The sequence below is a fragment of the Periplaneta americana genome, chromosome 12 (assembly GCF_040183065.1).
Source record: "Periplaneta americana isolate PAMFEO1 chromosome 12, P.americana_PAMFEO1_priV1, whole genome shotgun sequence".
In the NCBI taxonomy this organism is placed as follows: domain Eukaryota; kingdom Metazoa; phylum Arthropoda; class Insecta; order Blattodea; family Blattidae; genus Periplaneta; species Periplaneta americana.
The window spans coordinates 112549108-112574151 of record NC_091128.1 but is presented as its reverse complement, the minus strand read 5'-3'; the positions used below and the strand labels follow the sequence as shown (position 1 = coordinate 112574151).

Genomic DNA, 25044 nt, shown 5'->3' with positions numbered 1-25044 from the left:
GGCGGGAGTGAAGAACAGCGAAAATTTTATAACAAGATGGAGAAAATACGGCCAGTCCTACGTAACCGCCGACTATACCCATAAGGAAATGTCCCTGGTACTCATTTCTGTTAGAGGTTGAGTAGACTCCAGGGTTATAGTTCGGGTGAAATGATTATATCAATGGAAAAAATGTCATGATCTCATCGGGAATCGAACCCGCGACCTTCTGGCTTGCAGCATTGCTCCTTAATAGCGAAGGTACCGTTCGTCCCTTTATACAATGAAGTGGCATTAAAAACCTTACGTGAATTAAAAGAACTTAACCCCATGCTGCATAAAATGGAGGAAAATGAATGAAAGCTGTTCATATCCTGTGTTGTGTAATGAAGACGCAGTCAGCATTAACTGCAGTGCTTCGGGCTATTGATGATTGATCGAACTGTGGCAGGAGCTTCCGGTGAATAGTAAGAACGCAAATGAACATTTGACGTTTTCCAATTTCAGTAATATACAGGGTGATCAGTTTGGGAAGAGATAAAATAGAAACGCTGTAATATGAGAACGGTTACTAGGCCTATTTATTTTTAATAATCTGTAAATACATTCCACAAGGATAGGAGTTTTCACCGCATTTGACTTCAATATGACCCCATTGTGTACACAATACCATTTAATTCTAGACCGTGACTCTAAGCCCTCTCACGAGTGATCTTACATCTCGGGGTATTTTTTTTTCAAAATCTGAGAGAATTTTTGTTTAGAGATCATCTATATCCCTGGGTTGCTGTGCATCGGCATCTATCTTTATCAAACCTCAAACAACTGCAACAGTTCATGTCAAATCTTATTCAGAAAATCACGAACTTCTCTTTCTCAATGATGTGGTGCTCCATGTGATTTTTCTGTCGCAGCTGTGATATGAAGAGCAATGTGACCAATTTCTACAGACTCGTTACCTTGCATTTTGTTAATTCATTCGTTGCCTGTAATCTGATTTCTTTTGTTCATAAAATGTATGATACAAAATTTATGTTTTATCACTTATTGTATCTGATATAACTTTTGTACCACTCATGATACGAGTATAATTGTATAGCGATTTAATTGTATATCTTCCCGAAAAAATAAAGGCTGTAAATTTGATTTCTTATCTCGACCCGACAGAAATATTCGCTAAAATGGAGAGCACTGCAATTTTGAAATTGAAGTTTGCGTAGCCCTTGAAGCTGTAATTTATTTTCTAGATGATGTATTGAAATGATCCTGCCAACATGAGTATAAACATATTCTAGACATAAATGAACCGAATCCATATTTGTACATTGTTTTAGTCTGTCAATAAGTTGCAATTCTAACCCCCAGTAGCTCAGAGATAGAGCGAGGGTTTATAGTTGTGTAGTGAGGTTCTTTCCCAATGATGACTGAAGTGGTATTTTCGATGGATAAGATCGGAAGGTGACAATTTTACCAGGATTCTTCTATTTCCCTCAACACTACAAAAATAATTTCACTAACAACCACTATTTCACCTCACTCTTCATGTTTCATAATATATGGTTACAAGATGTACGTACTTTTGATGGCGGATGGAGATGATCATGTAGGACTCGTTGTAATTCGGGAATATTACCAGAACTACTTAACTAATATTCCATCAAACCAAGGATGATCAACGGTATCACATGACAAGCGCCCAGTTGACGATACTCAATGGCATAGGCAAAGTGTATAATATCTGGTGACCGTTATGGAACTAAATTAATCATCTTTTTGGCTCCTCCGGGACAGAATACTCATCCATACAGATTCCACGCATCTCATTTCTCTCCCTACGGTTTTGTATGAATAACGAATCTACTATAATGTGAATTTAAAATAAATGGCATCCAACGTTTGCTTTTGCTTTAAAAGTGCTAAAATAAATCATTCATATATTTAAACGGTCTACATTGTCATTATAATTCGTTTCAAACATAGCTTTATTATCTTTTAAGTCATTATTTTTGTGAGAATTTTGAAACAACACTTGTTATTGCTATGCATAACTTCCTTGTACTTTGACCCACATGCTGTTAGGTCACCGTTTGAGACAACATAATAGGACAGACATTAAACAAGAAACACATTACCACACTTTCTGTAAAAATATCTTTACTCCGCTCATGGCAATCGAATTTGCTTAATATGCTTAAACTTCAGCTACAAAATTCGATTATAGTAATTAGTAAATGAATATGAACTTATGATGGCATAATAATTAACAAAACATTCTTACTATTCGTTTATTTGAAATATCTTTTTAATTACCATAAAATAAAACTTCACAAGAGAGCAATGTGCCACAGAACTTTTTAAACACAATATAAATAATAACATGATAATCCATGGCGCTGCAGCCCTTTTTAAAGACTCAGACTGACTAGCCGGCTGCTGGTCTCACATCCACATGCCGAAGCAGAGGTAGACGACCATCCAACTAGAATGCAGGTGTCGTGTGGTTAGCCGTTTTAGTTGGCTTTCGTAACCAGATTTCGCTACCTATTGTACAGTAACTCCCCAAGTGCAACACGATCCTTGTTGGGCACCGGTCCCATACACCGGACGAAATTTCTTGAGAAAATTTCTTCCCCAACGAGGACTCGAACCAGAGCGCATTCCGTAACGCGAATCGTAAGTATGATGCCTAGACCACTATGCTACGGCGCGGCATTTTTTAACACAATATATTCATTCTTGCAGAAACAGAAAGTTAGACAAGTAATTGTGAATACTTCGACTGGAGTTCGCTAACTAAACAGCCGATGACAGTTTTACTTCCTCAAAAGAGAGGAATACTAATTTTGTATTGCCAAAATTATATGAGATCAGATTTCAGTAATTCATCTGACACAATGAAAATAGTAAAACTGAATTATTTCTTTATCAACTTCAAACGAAACTTTCATTTTTATTTCAATATGTGACGTTTTAATAAGTAAAATATGTATATATAATATTTTATATTCGGAACATAAAGACTAAATGAACACGATGCGATGATAAGATGATAATAATGATCCATAACATGAATTGAAAATGACAAGGAAATCTGAAGAACTCATTGTCCCTTTGAGGAGAGTAAAAATACTGGAAAATACATAAGTATCCAACTGCAATATCTTTACAGAGAAACCGTTAATTGGCTCATAGTGCAAATGAATCTTCTTGATTTTGTCACATAATATTGCGGACATGAAATAAAGACTAAAGATTTTCGAGTGTTAGCAATAATCTATTGTGAAATGTAACTGCGAAAATAACGCAATTCAGAAACAGCACAATTCATAACCTCCAAACAATTAAAAAATTAAGACTTATTTACAGCAAAGTATACTGTGAAATCTTTACAGTAATGTGCATGTCCAAGCTATTAGAAACCATCACCTCATACTGCAGTAATATCAGTAAGCTATTTACAGAAGGAGAGTTTCATAGTGAATAGGGTTAGTCCATCAATATGTAGTCTTCGAGTCATTTCAAACTGCATGCATAAAAACGTGAAATATGTAGTAAATATTAGTTTGGAGAAAATATAATGTTTGTCACGTACTTGTTACGGTCGCAGTCTGTGTCTCTGTGACGTCTCAACGTCGGCGTCCAGACGCCATGACCTCGTCAAAGATGGCTTCGTGTTCAGATCGTCTCAACATATACTCCGGTAGAGTAACTTTCAGAACTGGGTCGAATTTTGTCTTCGTTTCTGCGCTGTAATACCCATCAGGACTCAAGTCAGAAGCCGAGAGTTCTGGTTCCGGAGGAGCGACTTTGGTCTTGATGACTTTCTCGTGTCCCTCACTGGCTGCTGGTTCTGAATCAGACTTCTCAGTTTTCTTCGACACTTTCCGCTTCTTCGCTGGCGTCGCAGGTGTTGTGAGAGTGGTCGTAGTAGTAGTGAGTACAGAAGATTTTGAAGATCTACGTGTCACTTTGACAGCAACACCAGATTTGTCAGGGGATGAAGACTGAGAATACTTGGAAGGTTTCTGACTAACTTTGTGGACCTCGACTTGAGCTGTCTCCCCATACTTGCTATCGGCTACCGGAGTAGGAGTGGTGGTAGTTGTAGTCACTTTCTTGAAGAAAGATTTTCGTTTTGGTTTCGGGGTTACTGTTGTCGCTATAACATCTGTGCTTTTGTCAGTAGATGGTGAGGGATTGTCACTAGTCTTGGCACTGTCAGAGGAGGAGGAAGAAACAGAGTCAGAAGCTACTGGAAGAGCTGAAGAAGCAGATCCGGTTCCGTCATTTGCATTCTGCTTCGGAACTAACCTGTATTCCTTGACTTCGTGATACGCGAGATGAGAACTTTTAGGCTCGGACGCTGCGACAAACATGCATTCTTCATGTTGCATTCCCTTGCTGTCGACGCATTTGTAACACGTCATCTTGTCCTTGACAACCTTCTTGCAAGAAGATCTGTCCTTTTGGGTGAATTCTCCTAGTACTTTCTCTAGATCTTTCTTCTGCTCATTATCAGTAAAGAATTCTGGGAGACTAGATTTATATTCAAACCCAGGAGAGGCTTTCTGTTCACTCTTTGTGTCTGCTGATGAAGGGTAATCGTACGTCTCGGAGTCAGTGCTCGCACTTCCCTTGCCTCCTTCATGCAATTCAGGGAACAGATGTCTGAAATATTCATCATAAGACTTCCCTTCGGGAAAATAACTTTCCTGCTGTTCTGATTCTGCTGTTTCCTTATCAGCAGCTTTTGGGTTGTAAAGTTCTGGCTCTCCATATAGGAAAGGGTCCAATCCAACTCCTCCATTTCCTTCGCTCTTCGCCTGGGTTCTGGCTATATTACTAGCAGCGAAGTCATAAGGAACATCATATTTGTCACTAACTTTGGTCTCACTAGTTTTCTGTTTGGGCTGAATTTTCTTAATATCTGTGGTGGGCTCTTGTCGGACATGTCGAGAATGTGGTTCGTCATATGAACTATCTTCAAAAGGTATGTCATATCTCCTGTGGCGTTCTGTGTAAGGCTTTTTGTTACCTGTGCTGAAGGATGATTCGTGAGCTACAAAGTAATTATTTTTCTTGGGTTCTGAAGTGTAGGAACATTGTTCATAAGAGCCACCTGTTTTTGGATCCTTGCACACCATGCAAACCATTGAGTCTTTCTGGGTTTTCTTGCAGTTTTTCTGGTCAATTGTGGTTCCTGAGGGCTTATACTCAGTGAAATCGTCGCTGCTGCTGCTTGTAAAGTACTCAGGTCCGAAGCGATAGTCACCCTTCTGATTGTTATCTCCAGTGGCAGCAAACTCATAATCGAAATCATGCTGATCAATTTTACTGTTAGTTTCTGCTGTCACTAATTCCTCCTCTTCGCTGTTCAGCCCAAATGGATCATTTATTAAATATCTACGATAACGGTAAGTTGTCGGCTTTGAGGCGGAATCTGTGCTGTATTTCTGAGCGTGACCAACAAAATAAGATTTTGATTGAGGATCAGACGTGTATGAGCATTTCTCGAAGGTACCGCCAGTTTTAGGATCCTCGCATTGGTAACAAGTCATTGCGTCACGACGGAATCTTCCTTTCGCAACATCATCAGCTGTCAGCCTCTTATCAATCTTCTTGCACTTCTTCTTGTCAGTTGCTGTACCTGATGGAGTGTATTCTGGAGGACCATGTCCAGCAGGTTCTTCTTGATATGTTTCCTCTTTGTTACTGGGGCTTCCGGTTGTTGGGATAGACTTAGTATAAGGAAGAGATGAAGGACTTCCAGTGCTAAATGGAATCGCTGTACTGCCGTAGAATTTTGGTTGTGATGAAGATTTCACCACGTATTTGTCATTGTAAACATCTGTTGGATATGGTGCAGGATAACTGGATTTTCCTTGATGTGGTTCTGTGGGCAGCGCCTTATAGGGAGGAGCCTTGCCTTTTCCATATATTATATCCGAATCAACTGGAGATGAATAGCGTGGTCTTCCTTCCCGCTGCTCACTGGATGCTGGAGTATATGCTTTCTGTCCATAAATATCTATAGGTTTTGTTGACTGGAAATTTTGTTTACTTTGCTGCTGAGGCTCGGAGGGGGATGGGCGGTAGGCAGCCTTACCAGAGTAATAATCTGATGAAGGTTGGTATGAAGACTTCCCACTATCGCTTGAAGCAGCGCGATAGTTAGATTTTTGCTGAGGATGATCAGGAGCTGGAGAGCTATAAACTGGTGTGTATAAATATTTCTCAGAAGGAGAAGGGTAACTTGACTTACCCTCTAAGTAATCAGACTTTTTGGCCTTTAGAGAAGGTTTAAATGAATAGTCTTCACTAGGAGACGCTTTGAAAGCAGGTTTCTCTTCATAACTATCCTTTGAAGAGGCTGGGGTGTATTCGGAGGAGCCATCTTCATCAGACTCTGCAGATATACGGTAAGCAGATTTGCTTGGGCGCTGTTCAGCTGCTGCGGGGACTGAATGACGAGAATAATGGGGCCCTGGTCTAGTATTATAATCCACGTTCAACTTTGAGAGTGATGGAGAATAGAAATCAGGGTGTGAACTACCTTCAGACTGCTTGTCATCAGCGTTGGCAGCTGCGGGTTTCAAGAAGTCTTGAGGTCGAAATCCGAGTTCAGTTGCGGATCCAGCAGCATCAAAGAATGAGTGGAACTTCACGTTGGGACTTATGAATCCTTGCTCAGTGTTCTTGGTAGCGCTTCCTTCTAGTTGACCTGGGAAAACGCTCGCCGCGCTCGATAGGGGAAGAGCGAATGCGTTCACATCAGTAGTTGCGGGGCGGAATACTTGAGCCGACCCTGCTGACTCGCCTCCGAAACCGATGTTGGCAGTTCCGAAGAGTGCTGAGAAATCAATGGGGCGTACGAAGCCTGAATCTTCGGGAGCTGCAGCCCCGGCGACCTGGCCGCCGGACGACGTTTCTGAGGCGTAGTACTTAGTATAGTCGGGTCCTTGCGAGGGGGCTGCGCCTCCTGTAGACGGATCACGTGATTCACTGTTGTCGTGCACCTCGTACTGTTGCGGATATTGTTGCGCTGTTGTTGCGGATGTCAACACCAGCGCGAACAAAAGCTGTGGAATAAAAAAGACAGATTGTAGACCATATTTTCTGTACAGTATGAATGAAATTATAACAATAACAATAATGCTTCATTGTGATTAGCATCATCACCTTCATGATTTACATCTCCCCACCTTCGTCCTATCTCTAGAGAAATATTATAAGTTATGCGAGGAAAACTAATGGAGGCATCCATTTTGATAGAATTATTACATTATGTTGCTCTTTATTCCATCCTAAGTAAAGAAGAGTTATTCAAATAGCCATAATAAATATTTTGCTTTATAGTTTCGTGGGAATACAGCTTTCGAATTACAAGTACGTATTAGAAAGAAAATAATTTTCTATACAAGTAACTCAAATTATATTTCAAGTTACACTTTTTTATTGTACGGGCACTTCGTGAGAAAGTAAGTTTTTATAATTTTATTATTAATTCCATGTTTGCCTTCCCTATATATATACTTTTTATTACTGTTATTATTAAGATTATTGTAATTCTTGAACAACATTATTTAAGAAAACGAGATAACTACCGATGTAGCTCAATCGGCTAAGGCGGTTTCTGCCGATCTAAAGTTGCGTTCGAGGGCGCGTTCAATTCTCGCTTTGATTGATTCGCCAACCGTAAGGCCAATGTCAGGTAATCTATAGCGAATTCTCTGCCTCAACTCGTCAATATCTTCTCGCTATCACCAATCTCATCAACGCTAAATAACCTAGTAGATGATACAGTGTCGTTAAATTACCAACAAAAAAAGAAAGAAACACACTTTTCGTGTGGTAAACTTGTTACATGACACAAGAGACAATTAATACAAAACAGTGGAATTGCACCCAATCCTTGTGAAGGGGAAATTTCTTCATTCCTAATCATCGGAAGACTACTCCCTATCTGTTGAAGCTGTTGCAGAGTTTATTTAATTTATATTTTCAGTTGGAACACAAATTAAGTATACTCTCCTCTTGTTATTCTATATTGGGATTAAATTTGAATAAGGAACAAAAGAAAGTTTCCTTCCCAGGCAGGATTCGAACCACGAAAGTCTTAGTTACCAGTCTATCGTGCTCTGGAGTGAACAAGGCTCTGAAATCAGCTACAAGGGTCGGTCCGGTTTTTTTTTTTTTTTTTTTTTTTTTTTTGCCACTACAGTACATAATTCAGTGAGTCTTTCTTTAACATTTCTCTTTTTTTAATTTATGTATTTGAACGCAACTGACTAAAAACGGATTCAGTATCGATCTGTGGCTGTTGTAATTGTTTAGAGTTTCTTCCGGAAAATACTCAAAAACTGTTATTTAAAATAATTATTTAATTGCAAGTCCGCAGAAGGAAACTCAGTATTTGTCTATCAAACCGTTCGCAGCTACTTTTCCATAAGTAAAATGAATCACATTTCTGTTTGTTAAGTGATGTCGACCAGAAATGAAGTTTCCTTATAAATCCGTAGATTTTATCACTGGCTCTTATGTTAACATCTAGGCGTTGCAAACTACTATTCAAATTGTTGAAGTGTTCGAAAAATATATCAGCAAGGAAGAAGCAAAACAGAATTGGAAAATAGGTTTACATATTACGAATTCTTCTCTTGCAGGTACTGGAATATTAGAAGTTTGCTGGTTGATTAAAATTATCATATAGTTTTAGATTTTACAGGATTTGTATTTTTTGAATAGAGTTAAGTATCGGTATGGTAGTGGGGTCGCGAAAAATGCTCGCCAAAAAGTGGGACGCGCCTTCAAAAAGTTAGGAAACCACTGCCCTAGAGTGTTAAAGGAAACTCAATTTTATTGAATAACTATATTAAACCCAGAGCAATAGTTTTAAGTTGAAAACATAGGCCTATTTGGAGCAGAAATAAATGTTTTAACCACGTCCTTCCAAAAGTAGTATTTTTAAAATGTGTTATACAGTAAACACTTTGTAACAATTTTTAGACTCACATTTTTCTCTAAATACAGGAATGATGAACTTTGTAGGAAATTTTTTGTAAATTCTTGGTGACAAACTACACGGTTTAGGAAGTCAAACTTCTCTAATACTTTTAAAAGTAAAATCTCACGAAAAGGTAAATATTTCAACTTTTCGACAGGAAATCTATGCCAGAACCATTTCTTGTCATTTCACATTCGGAAAATAAGCTTTATCATGTGGGGACTGCGCAAAATGAGACAGAATTTAGTGACAGGAGGAGTTTTCTTTTCCAGAAAGATGATTGATAGGTTTAAAAAACGATGAAAAGAATAACATATGACAGGAAGCGTCTTCAAGTCTCTGAATTCGTGGAATCAACATGAACAGAACGTCACAAACCGAAGATGTAGGAACGGCAGACATTTTTCAATGTAAGCAGAAAATATAGAAACAAACTTATGAAATTGTCATAACCATCAAGAATTAATCAATTAGACCCCGTGCATCTTCAAATCAAAATGAGACAATCGGTTGCTTCATCGCCATTGTATTTGTCGAACATCTTTCTATTTTGCCTGATTAATAGACACACATTTTAAATGGTGTGCGAATTCTAATAATTACATTTGGTTATGTTAACTATTTTCACAGTGTTGTACATCTACAACATTTGATAATTAAATCTCTTTCCATAAACATTTAATCAAATATGAAGTAATCATTGTCAATGTTGAAATTTAATTATTATACACCCATCCTTTTATTGGTTAGTGTTATTTTCCCTCCATAAATTTTATTAATATTAGTATAATCAGTACCTTACAAAAATTATAAATAATATCAGTTTCTACTTTCTGTACAATCTTCGTCCTATTTTTCTACTAGCTTTTGGTATGAATTATGTAGAAGACGTACATTTTTGTTTGTTGCTATAAAATTGTACAACCAAGGTAACTGAACCCATTCACATATTCTAATTGATGACCATTTCTTATTTTTATCTTAAATAACCTTTTCTAATTCCATAATTGTTGATTCTTTGGATATTTTAAAATCTTATTTACTTGTTACAGAAATAACTTTAAAACTCTTTTTAGATTGTCCCCTTTGGTTTCCAAAATAAACTGTACAGCAACAAACGGATTTACGATTGGTGATAGAATTTCAGTTTAATTCACGTTACCAAACTACGTACTATGCTATTTTTTAAATTGTAAATACACATAAGCAATTCTTAAAAAATCCATATTGAATATCTTGTTCAAGTGATACTCTAGTACATTATTTCACAGCTATCCTAATTTTTGTCCTACTTCTAATGACAGTATTCATACCTAAATGCTCTGCATTATTAGAACTAAATTTTGTAGCTATCTTCATGGTTAATATTATTTCAGAAATGTCAAAATGTTTTTCAGTGATCAGCAGATCTTACATATGTTCTAAATTGCTAAATTACTATAATTTGATTTAAGAGAACATTACTTCCTTTGAGTCATCTGATGACATTAATTTTTAGGATTCAATTAATAAAAACATTTGTTGAAATACTTTCAATTGCGATAGGTATAAATCTGTGGTTTGCCCCACAAATTTCAGAACATTGACTTCATGTTATATTCTACATCATTTTAATTATGCATTTAAGAAGAAATACATAGTTAATACAGGTTTTTGTTTAACCATTCTTGACTTTTTAACTAAGTATTCTTTTCTTATAAACTCATGTTTTCTTTTTCTGTTGCTCTAATAAATATTTATAATGAATTTTGTATTGGAGAATGGAGAAAGTTACACAACACAGAACTGCACGCATTGTATTCTTCACCTGACATAATTAGGAACATTGAATCCAGACGTTTGTGATGGGCAGGGCATGTAGCACGTATGGGCAAATCCAGAAATGCATATAGAGTGTTAGTTGGGAGACCGGAGGGAAAAAGACCTTTGGGGAGGTCAAGACGTAGATGGGAGGATAACATTAAAATGGATTTGAGGGAGGTGGGATATGATGATAGAGACTGGATTAATCTTGCTCAGGATAGGGACCGATGGCGGGCTTCTGTGAGGGCGGCAATGAACCTTCGGGTTCTTTAAAAGCCATTTGTAAGTAAGTAAGTAAGCAAGCAAGCAGAAGGACAGTGTTTTACACACACCAATTTTCATTATTGGACAAGATACAGTAATGGAGAAAAAATATATTTCCAAAAATTTTACTGCTGTAAGCTATACCTAACCCCTTAAACAGATCTCTCACATTTCTCTGTAGTCATAATTCCATTAGGTTCTCCGTTAATTTCCTATCAGCAACGTTAGAGCCTACAGTATAACAGCTTATATTATATAGAACAATATTGGATGATAACGTATAATTGTATTTACAAATAATTACTTGTGTATAACCAAATCTGGAAGAATCTTGTAAAATATGACAAACCGCCTGAGGAGAAACAAATTTTCTTCGAACAATTTGATTTTACTTTTCGTTATCATTTTACCATTTTTTTACTTTACGAGTATCCATATAATTCGGTTACCGTTTCTGAATATACCCTGTAGTTAAACGGGGACGGTAAATAAATCATTACAATCAAATGATATCTACTTATCGTCTTTGGACAGCCCTCATAGTATGAAAGGATAAAAATTAAGGGCCGTATTCATAGACATTTTTAGCGCGGGCTTCCGGTGGATGATCAGCGTTTTTCGTATTCATAAACCATTGTTAGCGATAGGATATGATTTGAATTCTGTACATGTAACCAGTGGATAGCCGGGGCTAGCTTAGTACGCTCGTAGCGCGTGCTGCGAAATGTCTATGAATAGCACCCAAAGGATTTAAATCACATTTTGTCATCTAATAGTTTCTGAATAGTCTGAAAAGTTAAAAAAGGACATTAAAAATAAAATGACAATTACAGTGAATAGCTTATCATCTTTCAATAGAAACTGTAACTTAAGAGACGTGTCAACTAAGAAATAATGATCTATTGATCTCATAATAAATTCTGTCATTTGAAGAAATATATAGACTATATACAACAACGAAAAGTAATTACAATTTTATTTACCTTCCCGTCGTCTCTGAAAACTTCAAAAATTTAAAATCTAGCAATTTTCCACACCGCTGCCAAATAAATTGTGTAAAAATCCTGAAATCTGCAAATATTCGTCTTTTGAAGAGATGTTATGTTGCTTTTGCATAGCTACTTCTAGAATTGTGACGTGTGTAGATATGACAGTGAATTGTTCCCGCATACTGCTCAGATGTTCTGATGTGACTTTGTATTTCTCCACTATCACAAAGCAGTTCCTGTGTTATTCCGCTGCCTTAGTAATATCAACAACTTAATTAACTCTGTGCAGACAGGAACACATGTTACTCCTTCATTAATCATGGGAACTACGAGCATGTTGCGACACAATAAAAACTACTTATAACTTTCTGCACTTTATACCGTCAACATTTCGTTAGCCCGCAAAACACTTGGTGGAATTAATCATATTAATTAAAGTACAATAAAAAACAAACAAAAATATTCTCCAAAAAATGTATGGGTTAGGAAAACATTGGGGCAGAAATGCCACCTTAATTATCTCAAAGTTAAAGAAGGATAGTCAAGAAGTTTTTGACAGCTTTCAACCTTGAAATTTAAGTGAATATTCTTTTACCATAGGCTAAAGTCGCCGATGTCGTTATGAATCTTACGGCAAAGCGGAATAATATTTCTATATGTCCTGAATCAATAATTATACACTCTACAAATCCATTGTCAGCGGAAGAGATAATACTAAGTGATATGTTATTGGAGCTGAATGACAGCTGTGAGCAGTATGGGATGAAGATAAATTCAAATACGACGAAGAACAAAAATAAATAAGATAAACTTGCGAATTCTAAATGAGGCAGTACAGCAAGTGGACGCTTCAAATACTTGGGGTGTACTAGGTGTACTACAGTGCGTTCGGCCGGATCGTTCCGCGGCGGCTTTGGACTGAGTGAAGATTGGCGCGCCCACCGCCAGAGTAGCGGTGTAGCTACCGCTGACGCGCCAGTCAGTCGAGTTGGATCTGTTGTAATATGAGCAAACTTTTGAATTAATTTTTCTCGGCTTAGGCTTTTTGTACATTTTCCATTACTAAAATTGCTACTCTTCCTAAAAATGTTGTATTAGATCTATGATTTTTGAGAATATTCTTGAATGTGTGCTGAATAATATTTTGCTACCACGACTTTCATAGATCTCATATTTTGTTGTATAATATATAGATCTCATATTTTATTTACAAAAATGTTGCATCAACTATCGAGTGTTGGCAAAAAAAAAAAAGTGTCGGAGTTACGCGACTGTAATGTATTAGACTCATACCTATGAACGCCAGTGTACACTGGCGTTCAAATATATCTGACCTACAATTTTCACATCGTGTAAGCGAACTTTCCAATCATAGGATAAGTCATAACCAAAGATATAACAAATTGGCAAACTTTGAAATAATTCCGATATTACTCAATAGGTGACACGTTTATTGAAACGAGTGAAAAGTGTTGAGGAAAATAATGATACTGTAGATTAAGTATAAATTTATTCTCATAATTGATAATATTAGCTGTTCCCCGCTAAACCTAGTGCTTTTACAATAATTGTACTATTATTAGAGAGGGATGAAATTCGGAATTCCATAATGCGGGTATATTTATGTACTATTCGCAACACTGACCGTCATCTTTGCCATCTATTCATAGAAGTAATAACTAAATAAGGCACACTTACACGAAAAAATGTCGATCACAGTGTACATTTAAGAGATTATGCATCGGCATATTTACACCCTCCTTCATCAGATGTCTCCCCAGTTGTCATCGAGATGACAGTTATGTGTCTTAACTAGAGTCGAGAATGGAGTTTTATCGAGACCGGATATTGAATCTCATTTCTACACACTTTCATTTAACATGACTTGGGGCCAATAGCTTTAATTCCTCACCAGACGGAAATTGAAATTGAATCGTTTGTGCCAAGAAACAATCACTGTGGGCCTGGATACAACAAGTGTACCTTGCGGCAAGAGGAAAATACGATACCGACTAAACCACGGAAAGTGATATTAGTAATTTTGTTGTAAAGTGTAATTTAATTATAATCAAAATTCATTAAGATTGTTTTTGAAATCCCTCAATATTACAGAAATTAAAAGTACAAAGATAAGTAAGGGTGTTAATTAAAGAAATATTTAAAATTACATTTCTGTTGCTATATCTTATAATCAGAAATTTGGCGAGATTTTTATAGTATCACCGTGAATTCATTAAATTGGTGATACATTATGTTGAAAATTATTTAATTAACTTATCAACAGTTATTAATTACATTTTTAAATATATTGAGAGAAATATTACAAGACCATAACGATCTTTTCTTTTTCAAATGTTCAATGTATTCCAAATTCGCACAATCAAATTGAAATATATGTAGCTCTACAGCAAATAACATTTTTTGTTTATTTCATAGCTATCTTTTTATCTCTTACAAATAAGTAATTTTAAAGAAAAATTTCTTACTGTCGCTTTTTGACATCGACAAAGACAAGAAACTTTTCTCACAAATGGCTTTAAGGGCATCTCTTGCTTTTAAAACTAACAGTAAATAAAATATTGCTTTATTATAATTAATAATCATAGTGTTCTCACACAAAGGTACCCACTATGAATATATATGTCATCTGAACAACAAGAATTTTGCTCCGACTTAAAACAGTATGTCCCTTATGATTTTGTGTGTGCTGAATTCGAAAATGCATTTCTTTTCTTCGTATCACGTAAGGTTTTTAAAATATACTATGATTTCACTTTTGGATAAACGCTCCCCCAGGTATCATCTGACGTGGATTAGGGGTTGTAAAACAAAACAAAAGCTAATGCATTTTATGAGTTTATGACTTATTTCTGGTTTCTTATGGTTGTTGGCATATTCTTTTGTACTTCTAATAAATAAACAGATATGGTTCCTTTTATTCAGCAAATTTCATAACAGTTCAAAGTGAGATCTACGCAATGAACAAATAAGAGTGAGGTTTTCAGTATTAAAAAGAAAAATTTACCAGTTTGAGTGAAGGAAAATTAAAAGGGGGCATATTCATCGGTCCACAAATGCATAAAGTTATGACTAACTCATTGTTTGAGGAAAAACTTTCCGTTACAGAAAAAATGGCATGATGCGCTTTTAAATATGTTTGCTCAAATTTCCTTCGAAATTCTAGGTCAGATAATTACATAGAACTTGTTCTGGAAGTCATCTTATGAGAAAATGGGGTGTAAGAAATCTCTCAAAATACACTTTTTATATTCCCATTGGGATTTATTTCCTCCTAACTTTTGAGCGGTAAGCGACAAGTATGGGAAAAATTTTAATCAAGAAATATCTTAAATGGAAAGGCGATATAAAGAAAGATCATCATCCAGCAGGCTTGCAGACTATTGTTGGTTCATTGTTAAAGATAGTCCCGGGTCTAGTTATAAATGGAAGTCATCCAAAATTTCTTTTAAATGGTAAGTTCAAATTCCGAGTTTTTTCTCACTATACGCATGAAATATTTATATTGTTTTTGTGTTTTAAACTATGTAACATAATTTTTGTATCCAGTACATATTTTTCAAATATTATGAGATCTTTTGAATCCCTGGTGTGTTGTAATTTTATCAGTAGCGTGAAACATTAAACAAAAAAAGTTTTTTCATTAAAAATTCAATTCATTTTCCCTGGAAAATGGTACATGAAAGGGCAATTTGGATTTTAAATTCAGATTTAGGACACGCGTATTAGTAATATTCACCTATTTTTATTTCCGAGCAAGACAAAAAGTAAAAATATGTTGTTCAGTATTATGATAACGATATAGGATACATTAAAAGCAAGGAAAACCAGCCAGTAAAATCATCAGAATTAGACTATTGCCAGATTAAAGTTAAACTTAGTGACACCATTACAAACTTGACATACATAAGAAAAGAAAGGAAAAGAAAGACTAAAAGAAAGAAATGAAGAAAGGAAAGAAGAAAGAAAAAAGCAAAATGAAGATAAGAATATTTTTGCTTCGTTGCAATGAAAAAATAATTATTTTCCATTCACAGCTACGTTTAAACGAAAAATCTATTATAGGCCACTGTATATTTCTTATTTTTAGCAAATATTACGATCTTTTTTTTTTTAAATTATCAAAATTCTAAGAAATGTAAAAAAATTAATTTCTTCTAACTTCTAAACTATGCCATATATATTAAAGAAAAATGTATTAATGGGAACAACTTCATCATTATTCACTAGCAACAAAAACTTTTGCTTGTAACATTTATTTAAGGATAACTCTCCGGCATAAAAGCAAAAGATATTAAGTAAGAAATATTACCTCCGATAATTTTGAAAGATCTTAACAAAACTGAATCCTCAAAATATTATTTTTAGTAAGTTTTTCCTATTAATGTGTACTTAATTTTTCAATTCTAACTTTATACAATTGTAACATTTTGAGGATTCAGTTTTGTAAGAAGAAAAACGTCTTATTTTCTCACAAGTAACAATTTTTATTTAATGTGTTTTACTTGTAAACCGATGAAATTCTCTCACATTATAAAGAACCGTGGAATCGTTTCCGATTAGCGGTAGAACTGTTGAATACTGTCGCCAGAATCGGGGTGAGAAAATATTTGAAATGTCATAATAGAAAAACACCCTTCGGCAGCTAAAAGAATGTTTTATCTCAGTAGCTCTTCGAGTTGAATATAGGATAAGAGAAAAATGTGTAGCTTATCTTATCAGGCAAGGATATTAATGAGTCTGAGGTTAAATAACGAAGAGAGAATATAAATCACGAGCCATTCTTGTAGAGATACGAGACTTGTTCATTCACACAAAGGATGAACATTTATTTCATGTCATAATCAATGAATCCTTGTAGCACACTCATATTATTGTACTGAATGCGTATCTTAGTGACAGACATGTTTCATATTATGTCTAGAGACTCTAGACGAAGAAAAACTAGTTAGATGGGCGTTTTGCTTGAAAATGCAAGCAAGGAACATATTTTAGGAATGTTTATATTTTACCCTTATACAGAGTGTTTCCGAGGTGGTGTTACAAACTTTCAGGGATGATGGCGAAGGGCTCATATGTATGTATATATATATTAACAGAACCACCTAGATTTACATGTAAAAGAAATTACAAAAACTTACCAAAATAACCACAAAACAAGTTGAAAAACAGTATAAATTCCTTATAAAAGAAATTTTAACTCGTTGGAAACTAGGAACCTATCCTATTGATGTAATTACTAACCTAATATAAACTAATCTAACTTAACGTAACCCAACTAACAAACGAACTTAACGTAACTAACTTAACTAACTTAACGTAACCCAACTAACAACGAACTAACCTAACCTAAACACACAAAAGATTTCAGCCACTCTTCTCGGAAAACACAGAGACGTATACGTGATTTATCACCAGAGCTATCAGATCCTGTCACACTTGAGGGATATATATCGTAGAAGTGGTCATATAAATTTGTCTTTTTTTTTTTTCAACTTTCTGCCGAAATCAGTGAATGACGCATCAAGTGGAACAAAGAGGGCATAATACTGAATGGCATCAAACTAAAGTCAAATGCATAAGATGGGCACAGGAGAGAGATGATTCAGTAAGTATTTTATGGTCAAACCTGCCCTAACTTGTGTATTATGATCACTGCGCTCGTCTTTCTGTTGACACATCAACGAGAATTAAATTTCTGCCTTGACATGAGTCATTTATCCATTTTGTCACGTATTGGAAGCATGCCTGTATGAGACTGTGCGGAGATATCTTCCAATCCGGACTAAATTCAACAATATGATAGGAAACGAAAATCAGCTGTAAATTTAATGTCTAATATGCCATGAAATCGGGATATTCTGATGCGTATGCAAATTATTTCGTGACTCAATGGTCGAAATCGGAACTGTCCCGGAAAATACGGGACGGTTGGCAAGCCTAGATACGTGGGGTGTAACTTTAATAGTGGCAACACTGGTGTAAAAGCGAAACGAGACGGAGTTAATTGTTGTCACTTCTATCACATGTTAGTCTATGTCTGCCCTCCTCCCCGCCTAAAAGGACTCTTCCGTCCGACTCACAACGCATGCGCTGTGGAAAGTTGAAGTTAGTCTCCTGTTAGTTATAGCTCTAAGCGGTTGTGTTTCGCCATGTTTACAAAGCAGGAACAGCGCAAGACAGAATGTTAATGCATAGTATTCCCGTCATTTTTGGAGCATAATCTGAGACCAGCGTTGCGAAGAAAGCGCTCACACGTTTTGCAGAACCCTCCCATCATTTTGCAGAATAACGCAAGAGCGCACACGGCACAACCTGTAGCTGATTTGCACCGTCGTTGGGGGGTGGGAAGTGCTTTTCCATCCACCACATTCACCGGACTTAAGCCCCTGTGATTATGACTTAATCCCAAATATGAAGGAACCACTTCGTGACCTTCGATTCCGGACTGTTCCCGATATTCTGCAGACAGTAGGGTCATCCATCACAAACATCAACAGAACAGGTGCTGCTACAGGGATACTACGACTTCCACATCGCTGGCAACGAGTTGTAGACAATGCTCGTTGCTGCATTGGAAGACTGTAGACGTTTCACAGATGTATCACTTGTATATTCGTAATAAATAAATAGTTGCCATTTTTAAAGTTACAACCTCTGTATATTGTACGCAAATACACGAAAAATGAATTTAACTCATAGATCTACTTATAAATTTCATATTCTTGTTATGATAAGAACACACCATTGTATTGAATCCCTTAGAGAACATTTTTAAATCTCTCTTAAATTGTAGATTCGACCCTTCTTGTTCCTATTTCCATTATTTTTACCCTACTGCAATAATAATGCCACCTTTCCTAAACTGATTTAAGAGTTTATTCTGAAGAATTAAAAGCAATTGTTTTTAATTCTGCAAAGCATCGGATTCTTTCCTAAGGGAGTAGAACTTAGCCTTAGAGCGTCGTGCTATCCGTTTAAATACAAACAGTATTAAACAGTCGGCAACGGTTTACGTGAGTGTAAGGAGTGCAGCTTTAATAATGTATAGAAGCCGCTGCCGCGCTGTGTGAATTCGATTTCCGTCTCAGCCTCGGATCTTTGTCAGTTGTCAACATGATCCCGTGTTGCCTTAAATAGAGGTACAACATTTTATAGACATCATGTCACGGGAGTTATTCCAAGCACTCCTTTTTAATGCGTTTAATCCCCAAAAAGTCCACGTTCGACTACAGCATTAACTTCCAGAATTCAAAGAATAGGAAGCAGAAAGAGGAGAGAAAATGTAGAACTAGAAAATATGTATCACGAATATAGGAAATATTTCCTCATTAGGATTTTATGTGTTTCACAATAATTTAGTTCCTTTATTATGCTGCCCATGACATTACTCTTTAAGGCTTACACTTTCTCCTTTAAACTCATATTAAGTTAAATAAGGTTTATATAAATTTAATTTAATATGGGTCAAAGTAATATAAAATGTAGTTTTTTCTCCATTGTAGACGGGTACGTTTTTTATAATTTAAGAGTGTTTTGAGGTGAAATGTTGTACATTTGGTCAAAAATTACGATTTTCTGTTTATATCGTTAAAAATTCGAAGGATACTGGGTAGTGCTGTTAACAGTATTTTCGCGTATAAATATGAATATGAGAAATACTTTCTTACTCTATTTCTAAACAAACATAGATGAATGTCCTTTGCATCCTGTAATAAACAAATGTTGGTGACTTGTGACCTGGCCATAGAAAGAAATTATCTATCATTGTTTTAATACAGGAAAGGTAGAGAAAAAAAAAAGAGTATCGAAAAATATATTTTTGCACGATCGTGTTTTTGCTGTATTTACAGTTGTTGTTAGGCCTTGAATTTTAGAATTCCCACACAGAAGCTTCTTGCTAGGGAAATTATTCTTCATAACACATAGACCAATTACAGTGCACTTCTTGTTAGGTCTACTTAGTTATCATTACAGTGCAGTTTTACGAAGGTCTTGGAATAATACTGCTCTAAATTTGCAATGCAATATACAGGGTGTTTCCGAAGTGGTATTACAAACTTTTAGGGATGATGGCGAAGGACACATGTATCAATTTGAGATAAGAAACCCTGGTCCGGAAATGACCGAGTCGAAAATTACAAGCAAAAATAGTTGTGTAGAAATGAAATAATTTTATTCCTCTGACACCTTATTTATGTGTATTTATCTGTACATCTTACACATACTGTATTCATCTGACGTTCTTTACGTTGCCTAATTACAGTATTCCATTCAGTGCGCTGTCTGAGGGATGGGGACAGGAAACTACACTAAAGCAATGCAGATAGCGTAATGTGTAACGGACATGGTCGGTCCTGATATGCACGTCTGTAGACAGCAGTGTATGTGTACAAGTTGCAGTGTCCAGTCGATCAGTCCTAGTAAAATGAAGGAGCACAAGAGAGCGGAATAAACAGACCTGATTTTCGAATACGGATGAGCCAATGGGAACAGTAGACAAGCTCCAGATTGTATCGGGACAAGTACCCACGTAGGAGACATCTGGCCCATACCATTTTTCCACGGCTGTTCCTAAAGTTACGCGAAGGAGGGCACGTGGTGCCAAATTACAATTCCATTTCCACACAACTATTTTTGCTTATAACTTTCGATTCAGTCATTTCCGGACCATGGGTCCTTATCTGAAATTGATACATGCACCCTTGCCATCCTCCCTGAAAGTTTGTAACACCAATTCGGAAACACCCTGAATATCATGTGATCTAGTGTGTCAAAAAGGAGATCTAAAATCTGTTTCAAAGAAGACTCAGAAACATATCAATATTCTTTAAAAATACTTGTGCCATCTTTTCCAAGGGTGTCGATTGCTTTAATTGAAGTGAGGGCCACATAATTATATTTATTTCTTCATCCGCTCGAAGTACAGGATATGAAATTAATCTCTGTAAACACCCTTAAAAATGTTTCATCAATTTGTTTGTATCCAAATTTATTTCATAATAATTGTAAGTAATTTCTAAATATTTGATACTTTCATTTTCGTCTATCGACTCCTATTCTTTTTCTCGTAGGTTATTTTACGACGCTTTATCAACATCTTAGGTTATTCAGCGTCTGAACGAGATGAAGGTCATAATGTCGGTGAAATGAGTCCGGGGTCCAGCACCGAAAGTTACCCAGCATTTGCTCATATTGGGTTGAGGGAAAACCCCAGAAAAAATCGCAACCAGGTAACTTGCCCCAACCGGGGATCGAAGCCGGGTCCCTTTCTTAGTTTCTTATTATAAATATTAAATACTTTACATTTTTAAACATTTAAATCTAAACCAATTTCTTGAAATGTAGTTTATCCTATAGTAAACAGGGCTTCACTCTTTAAATTACACATTTATTTTCATTTATTAATTTCTTACTAAAATAATATCTCTCTCTTCTGAGGGAATATTTCGTAATTGAAATATGCCTACTAGTTCTAAGATAAAAGTTTCATATTAAATATATTTTGGGGAAATATTTTTTCCAGGCTTACGATATTTTGCAAAAATGCTGTTCGAAAAAATAAACTAGTGCACAGTTAATATTAGTTATGAAATGCGACTACTTTAACCATTTTCTGCGTCTTTTATCCGGATATTTAATACCTAAAATATTTTAAGATATTTAACATATCAACAAGAAGTCATAGAGTATATATTTTTTTTCTTCTCAGTTCCTTTAAATTTCGCAATCATTAAAGACCTATTGTGCTACAACCCCATTTTCTTCGACTCCGTGGTCTCACAAGACATTTTTCTTTTCATTCCCGACTGACCTGTTAGACGAATGAGGCTTCTATTCTCAAAGGAAAGCAAAATTGCAAGGCTAGTAATAGTTGGCCACTAAATTTGCTCCAGCGGTTCTTTCAATGCAATTACAATTACGCCTACAAGCACAGCCATTTGGAACACAGAAGCTTTTAGACCAGCCTCACAAACAGTCTTATCTCTCCCCTATCTACGGATGTGTACACTTTCCCCCCCTCCCCAGACTTGTTGGAGATCCAAGATCACCTAATGGTCTGGATTTCTGAGGAGAACGAAATGTAATAAACTTTCTTCTGTAACATGTATCCTATCTCAATTAGCAACAGGGATGACACAAGGCACGTATTTGTTTTGTATGAGGGAGAGTCAGAAAGTAACCTTAATAATTGTTTTATTAATTGAATATGTACAATAAGAATACAAACACTTAATCACTTTCAATATAGTATAACAGGAACACTAGCATTGAACGTAGTTGAGACTGTGTTGAAAAGTGATAAAGTGTGTGTAGTATTATTGTACAGTAGTGGTAAAAAAAAACCGGACCGACCCTTGTAGCTGATTTCAGAGCCTTGTTCACTCCAGAGCACGATAGACTGGTAACTAAGACTTTCGTGGTCCGAATCCTGCCTGGGAAGGAAACTTTTTTTTTGTCCCTTATTCAAATTTATTCTCAATACTTTTCGATTGCAGCGATATTTTACTACTTAATTAACTTATTATTCCCTGAACATGAATTTTACCAGCTTATTTTCTAATGGCTTTCGAAATGGGCTACGTCAGCAGTCGAAACTACAACAATTTCAATAGATTACTCGCTATCTTGTGAATGCGGGCGTGGCATTCGCAGTGGCTCATTTCGGGGAATTTGATTATTTCATCGGTCCGGTTTTTTTTTTGCCACTACTGTACATATTCAATTAATTAAACAATTATTAAGGTTACTTTTTGACTCTCACTCGTATATTGTTCTAATATCTTTGTTGCTTCAGAATTTGTTCAGTTGTACTGAAATAAATGTTTGTAATTATCATAATTTTCACCTCAGTAGTAACTAAGGCCTTAATGCTTCTTGTAATGTATAATATGTAAGGAAAACTTTTTCATTAATGTTATGTTCCCTAATAATAGTTTTGGTTTAAATACGAGTGCCATAAATTTATTTGTCATGGCATAACATTCATTTGCATAGAAAGCTCATTTTGATTTTCTTCCTCAGCTAAATTTCTATCCCTAATATTAGCTTTCAAGTACTGAATTTTCGTTTGTGACATGGAGCTTACTATTTCTCTTGTCGTCTGAAGAAAGGCATGCTGGGGATCTTTTATCACTCCTTAAAAGTTCACCATTCTCGACCCGATTTTGATCCAATTGTTTTTACCTTCTTTCGTTTAGGTTAATCATAACAGTAATGAAATTTAGCTATTTTTTATGAGGCCTTCGATTAGAATTTATAAAACAGTTATATTACCGGTTGTTCTGTATGGTTGTGAAACTTGGACTCTCACTTTGAGAGAGGAACAGAGATTAAGGGTGTTTGAGATAAGGTTCTTAGGAAAATATTTGGGGCTAAGAGGGATGAAGTTACAGGAGAATGGAGAAAGTTACACAACGCAGAGCTGCACGCATTGTATTCTTCACCTGACATAATTAGGACCATAAAATCCAGACGTTTGAGATGGGCAGGACATGTAGCACGTATGGGCGAATCCAGAAATGCATATAGAGTGTTAGTTGGGAGGCCGGAGGGAAAAAGACCTTTGGGGAGGCCAAGACGTAGATGGGAAGATATTATTAAAATGGATCTGAGGGAGGTGGGATATGATGGTAGAGACTGGATTAATCTTGCACAGGATAGGGACCAATGGTGGGCTTATGTGAGGGTGGCAATGAACCTCCTGGTTCCTTAAAAGTCAGTAAGTAAGTAAGGACGAAGAATGTTTATTTTAAATGAAACTAAATGTGAGAGGTCATTTTTGTTCATTTATTACATGCAAGAATCCATCACTGTGGAGTAATAAAGCATGTCTGACATTGAATTGAGCGGGCCCGGGTTCAAATCCTGGTTGAGATTAGTTACTTGGTTGAGGTTTCTCCGGGGTTTTCCCTCAACCCATTAAGAGCAAATACTGAGTAACTCTCAGGTGTGTACAGACTGCGCGCGAAAAGGTTTACTGTTTGTCCAACTACACGAGAGTAGGTTCAGCATTACCTCAGCAAACAGGTGGACTGCGCGAGATGAGATATGCTGTAAATAGGTCGACTGCGCGCGAGTGTTTTGTTTTCGACTTGATAATGTTTGCAAAAAACCGTTTGTAGTACTGTTATCATTACTCAGTTTTTGTGAGAGTAACAAAATTTTTGTTGACGGTACCTTCGACTACTGCTGTAAATTTTTTTATCAGTTATTTACAATTCATGTTTCAAACAATGGTCAGTACATCCCCTAAGTATTTTGTCTGTTGCCAAACAAAACAGCAGTCACGTACGAAAAAGCATTAACTCAAATCGTAAATGCTTGCGATGATATGGATATTAAGTTTCAACCGTCTATCAATGTGTCTGATTTCGAAGTAGCTATACACAAAGCAGTTAGTCAGGTGTGGCCATTTTCATCAGGGTGGAAGCGAAATAACCCTGGAGATATTCAGAGTGAATAGCTCATGTTTTATGTAACAAATGAGCTTATTACGGAACCGCAGCATAAGAAAATATAAAACAGTTATATTACCTGTTATTCTGTATGGTTGTGAAACTTGGACTTTCACTTTGAGAGAGGAACAGAAGTCAAGAGTGTTCGACAATAAGTACTTAGGAAAATATTTGGGGCTAAGATGAAGTTACAGAACGCAGAACTACACGCATTATATCTAATATAATAAGGAACATTAAATCCAGATTTTTGAGATGGACAGGGCATGTTCCACTTATGGGTGAATCCAGAAATGCATATAGAGTGTTAGTTGGGAAATATATCTTTGGGGAGGCCGAGACATAGATGGGAGACTAATATTAAAATGTATATATTTTGATAATAATCAGTCACACGGAAGTCATGTTACAAAGCCGGTAACCCATCTAATGCAGTAAAGCTGACAGTGACGCCAATTGTCTTAAAACATTATAGAGAATACAAAATTCAGTAATGTAGCCTCGAATCTCTTGAATAATGGTAATTCAT

General features: G+C 36.1%; 1 protein-coding gene across 2 annotated transcripts in view; it reads right to left on the bottom strand.

Annotated features, from left to right (window-relative positions):
* LOC138710834 (serine-rich adhesin for platelets-like) overlaps window positions 1-25044 on the bottom strand; it is an 83098-nt gene that overhangs the window by 19246 nt on the left and 38808 nt on the right. The window contains exon 2 of one of the 2 annotated variants that reach the window (XM_069841978.1): window positions 3572-7058. In XM_069841978.1, coding sequence (XP_069698079.1) covers window positions 3606-7058 — 3453 coding nt within the window. In that variant the 3' untranslated portion in view covers window positions 3572-3605. The remainder of the gene's footprint in view (window positions 1-3571; window positions 7059-25044) is intronic. The other variant, XM_069841979.1, reaches the window with a different exon arrangement.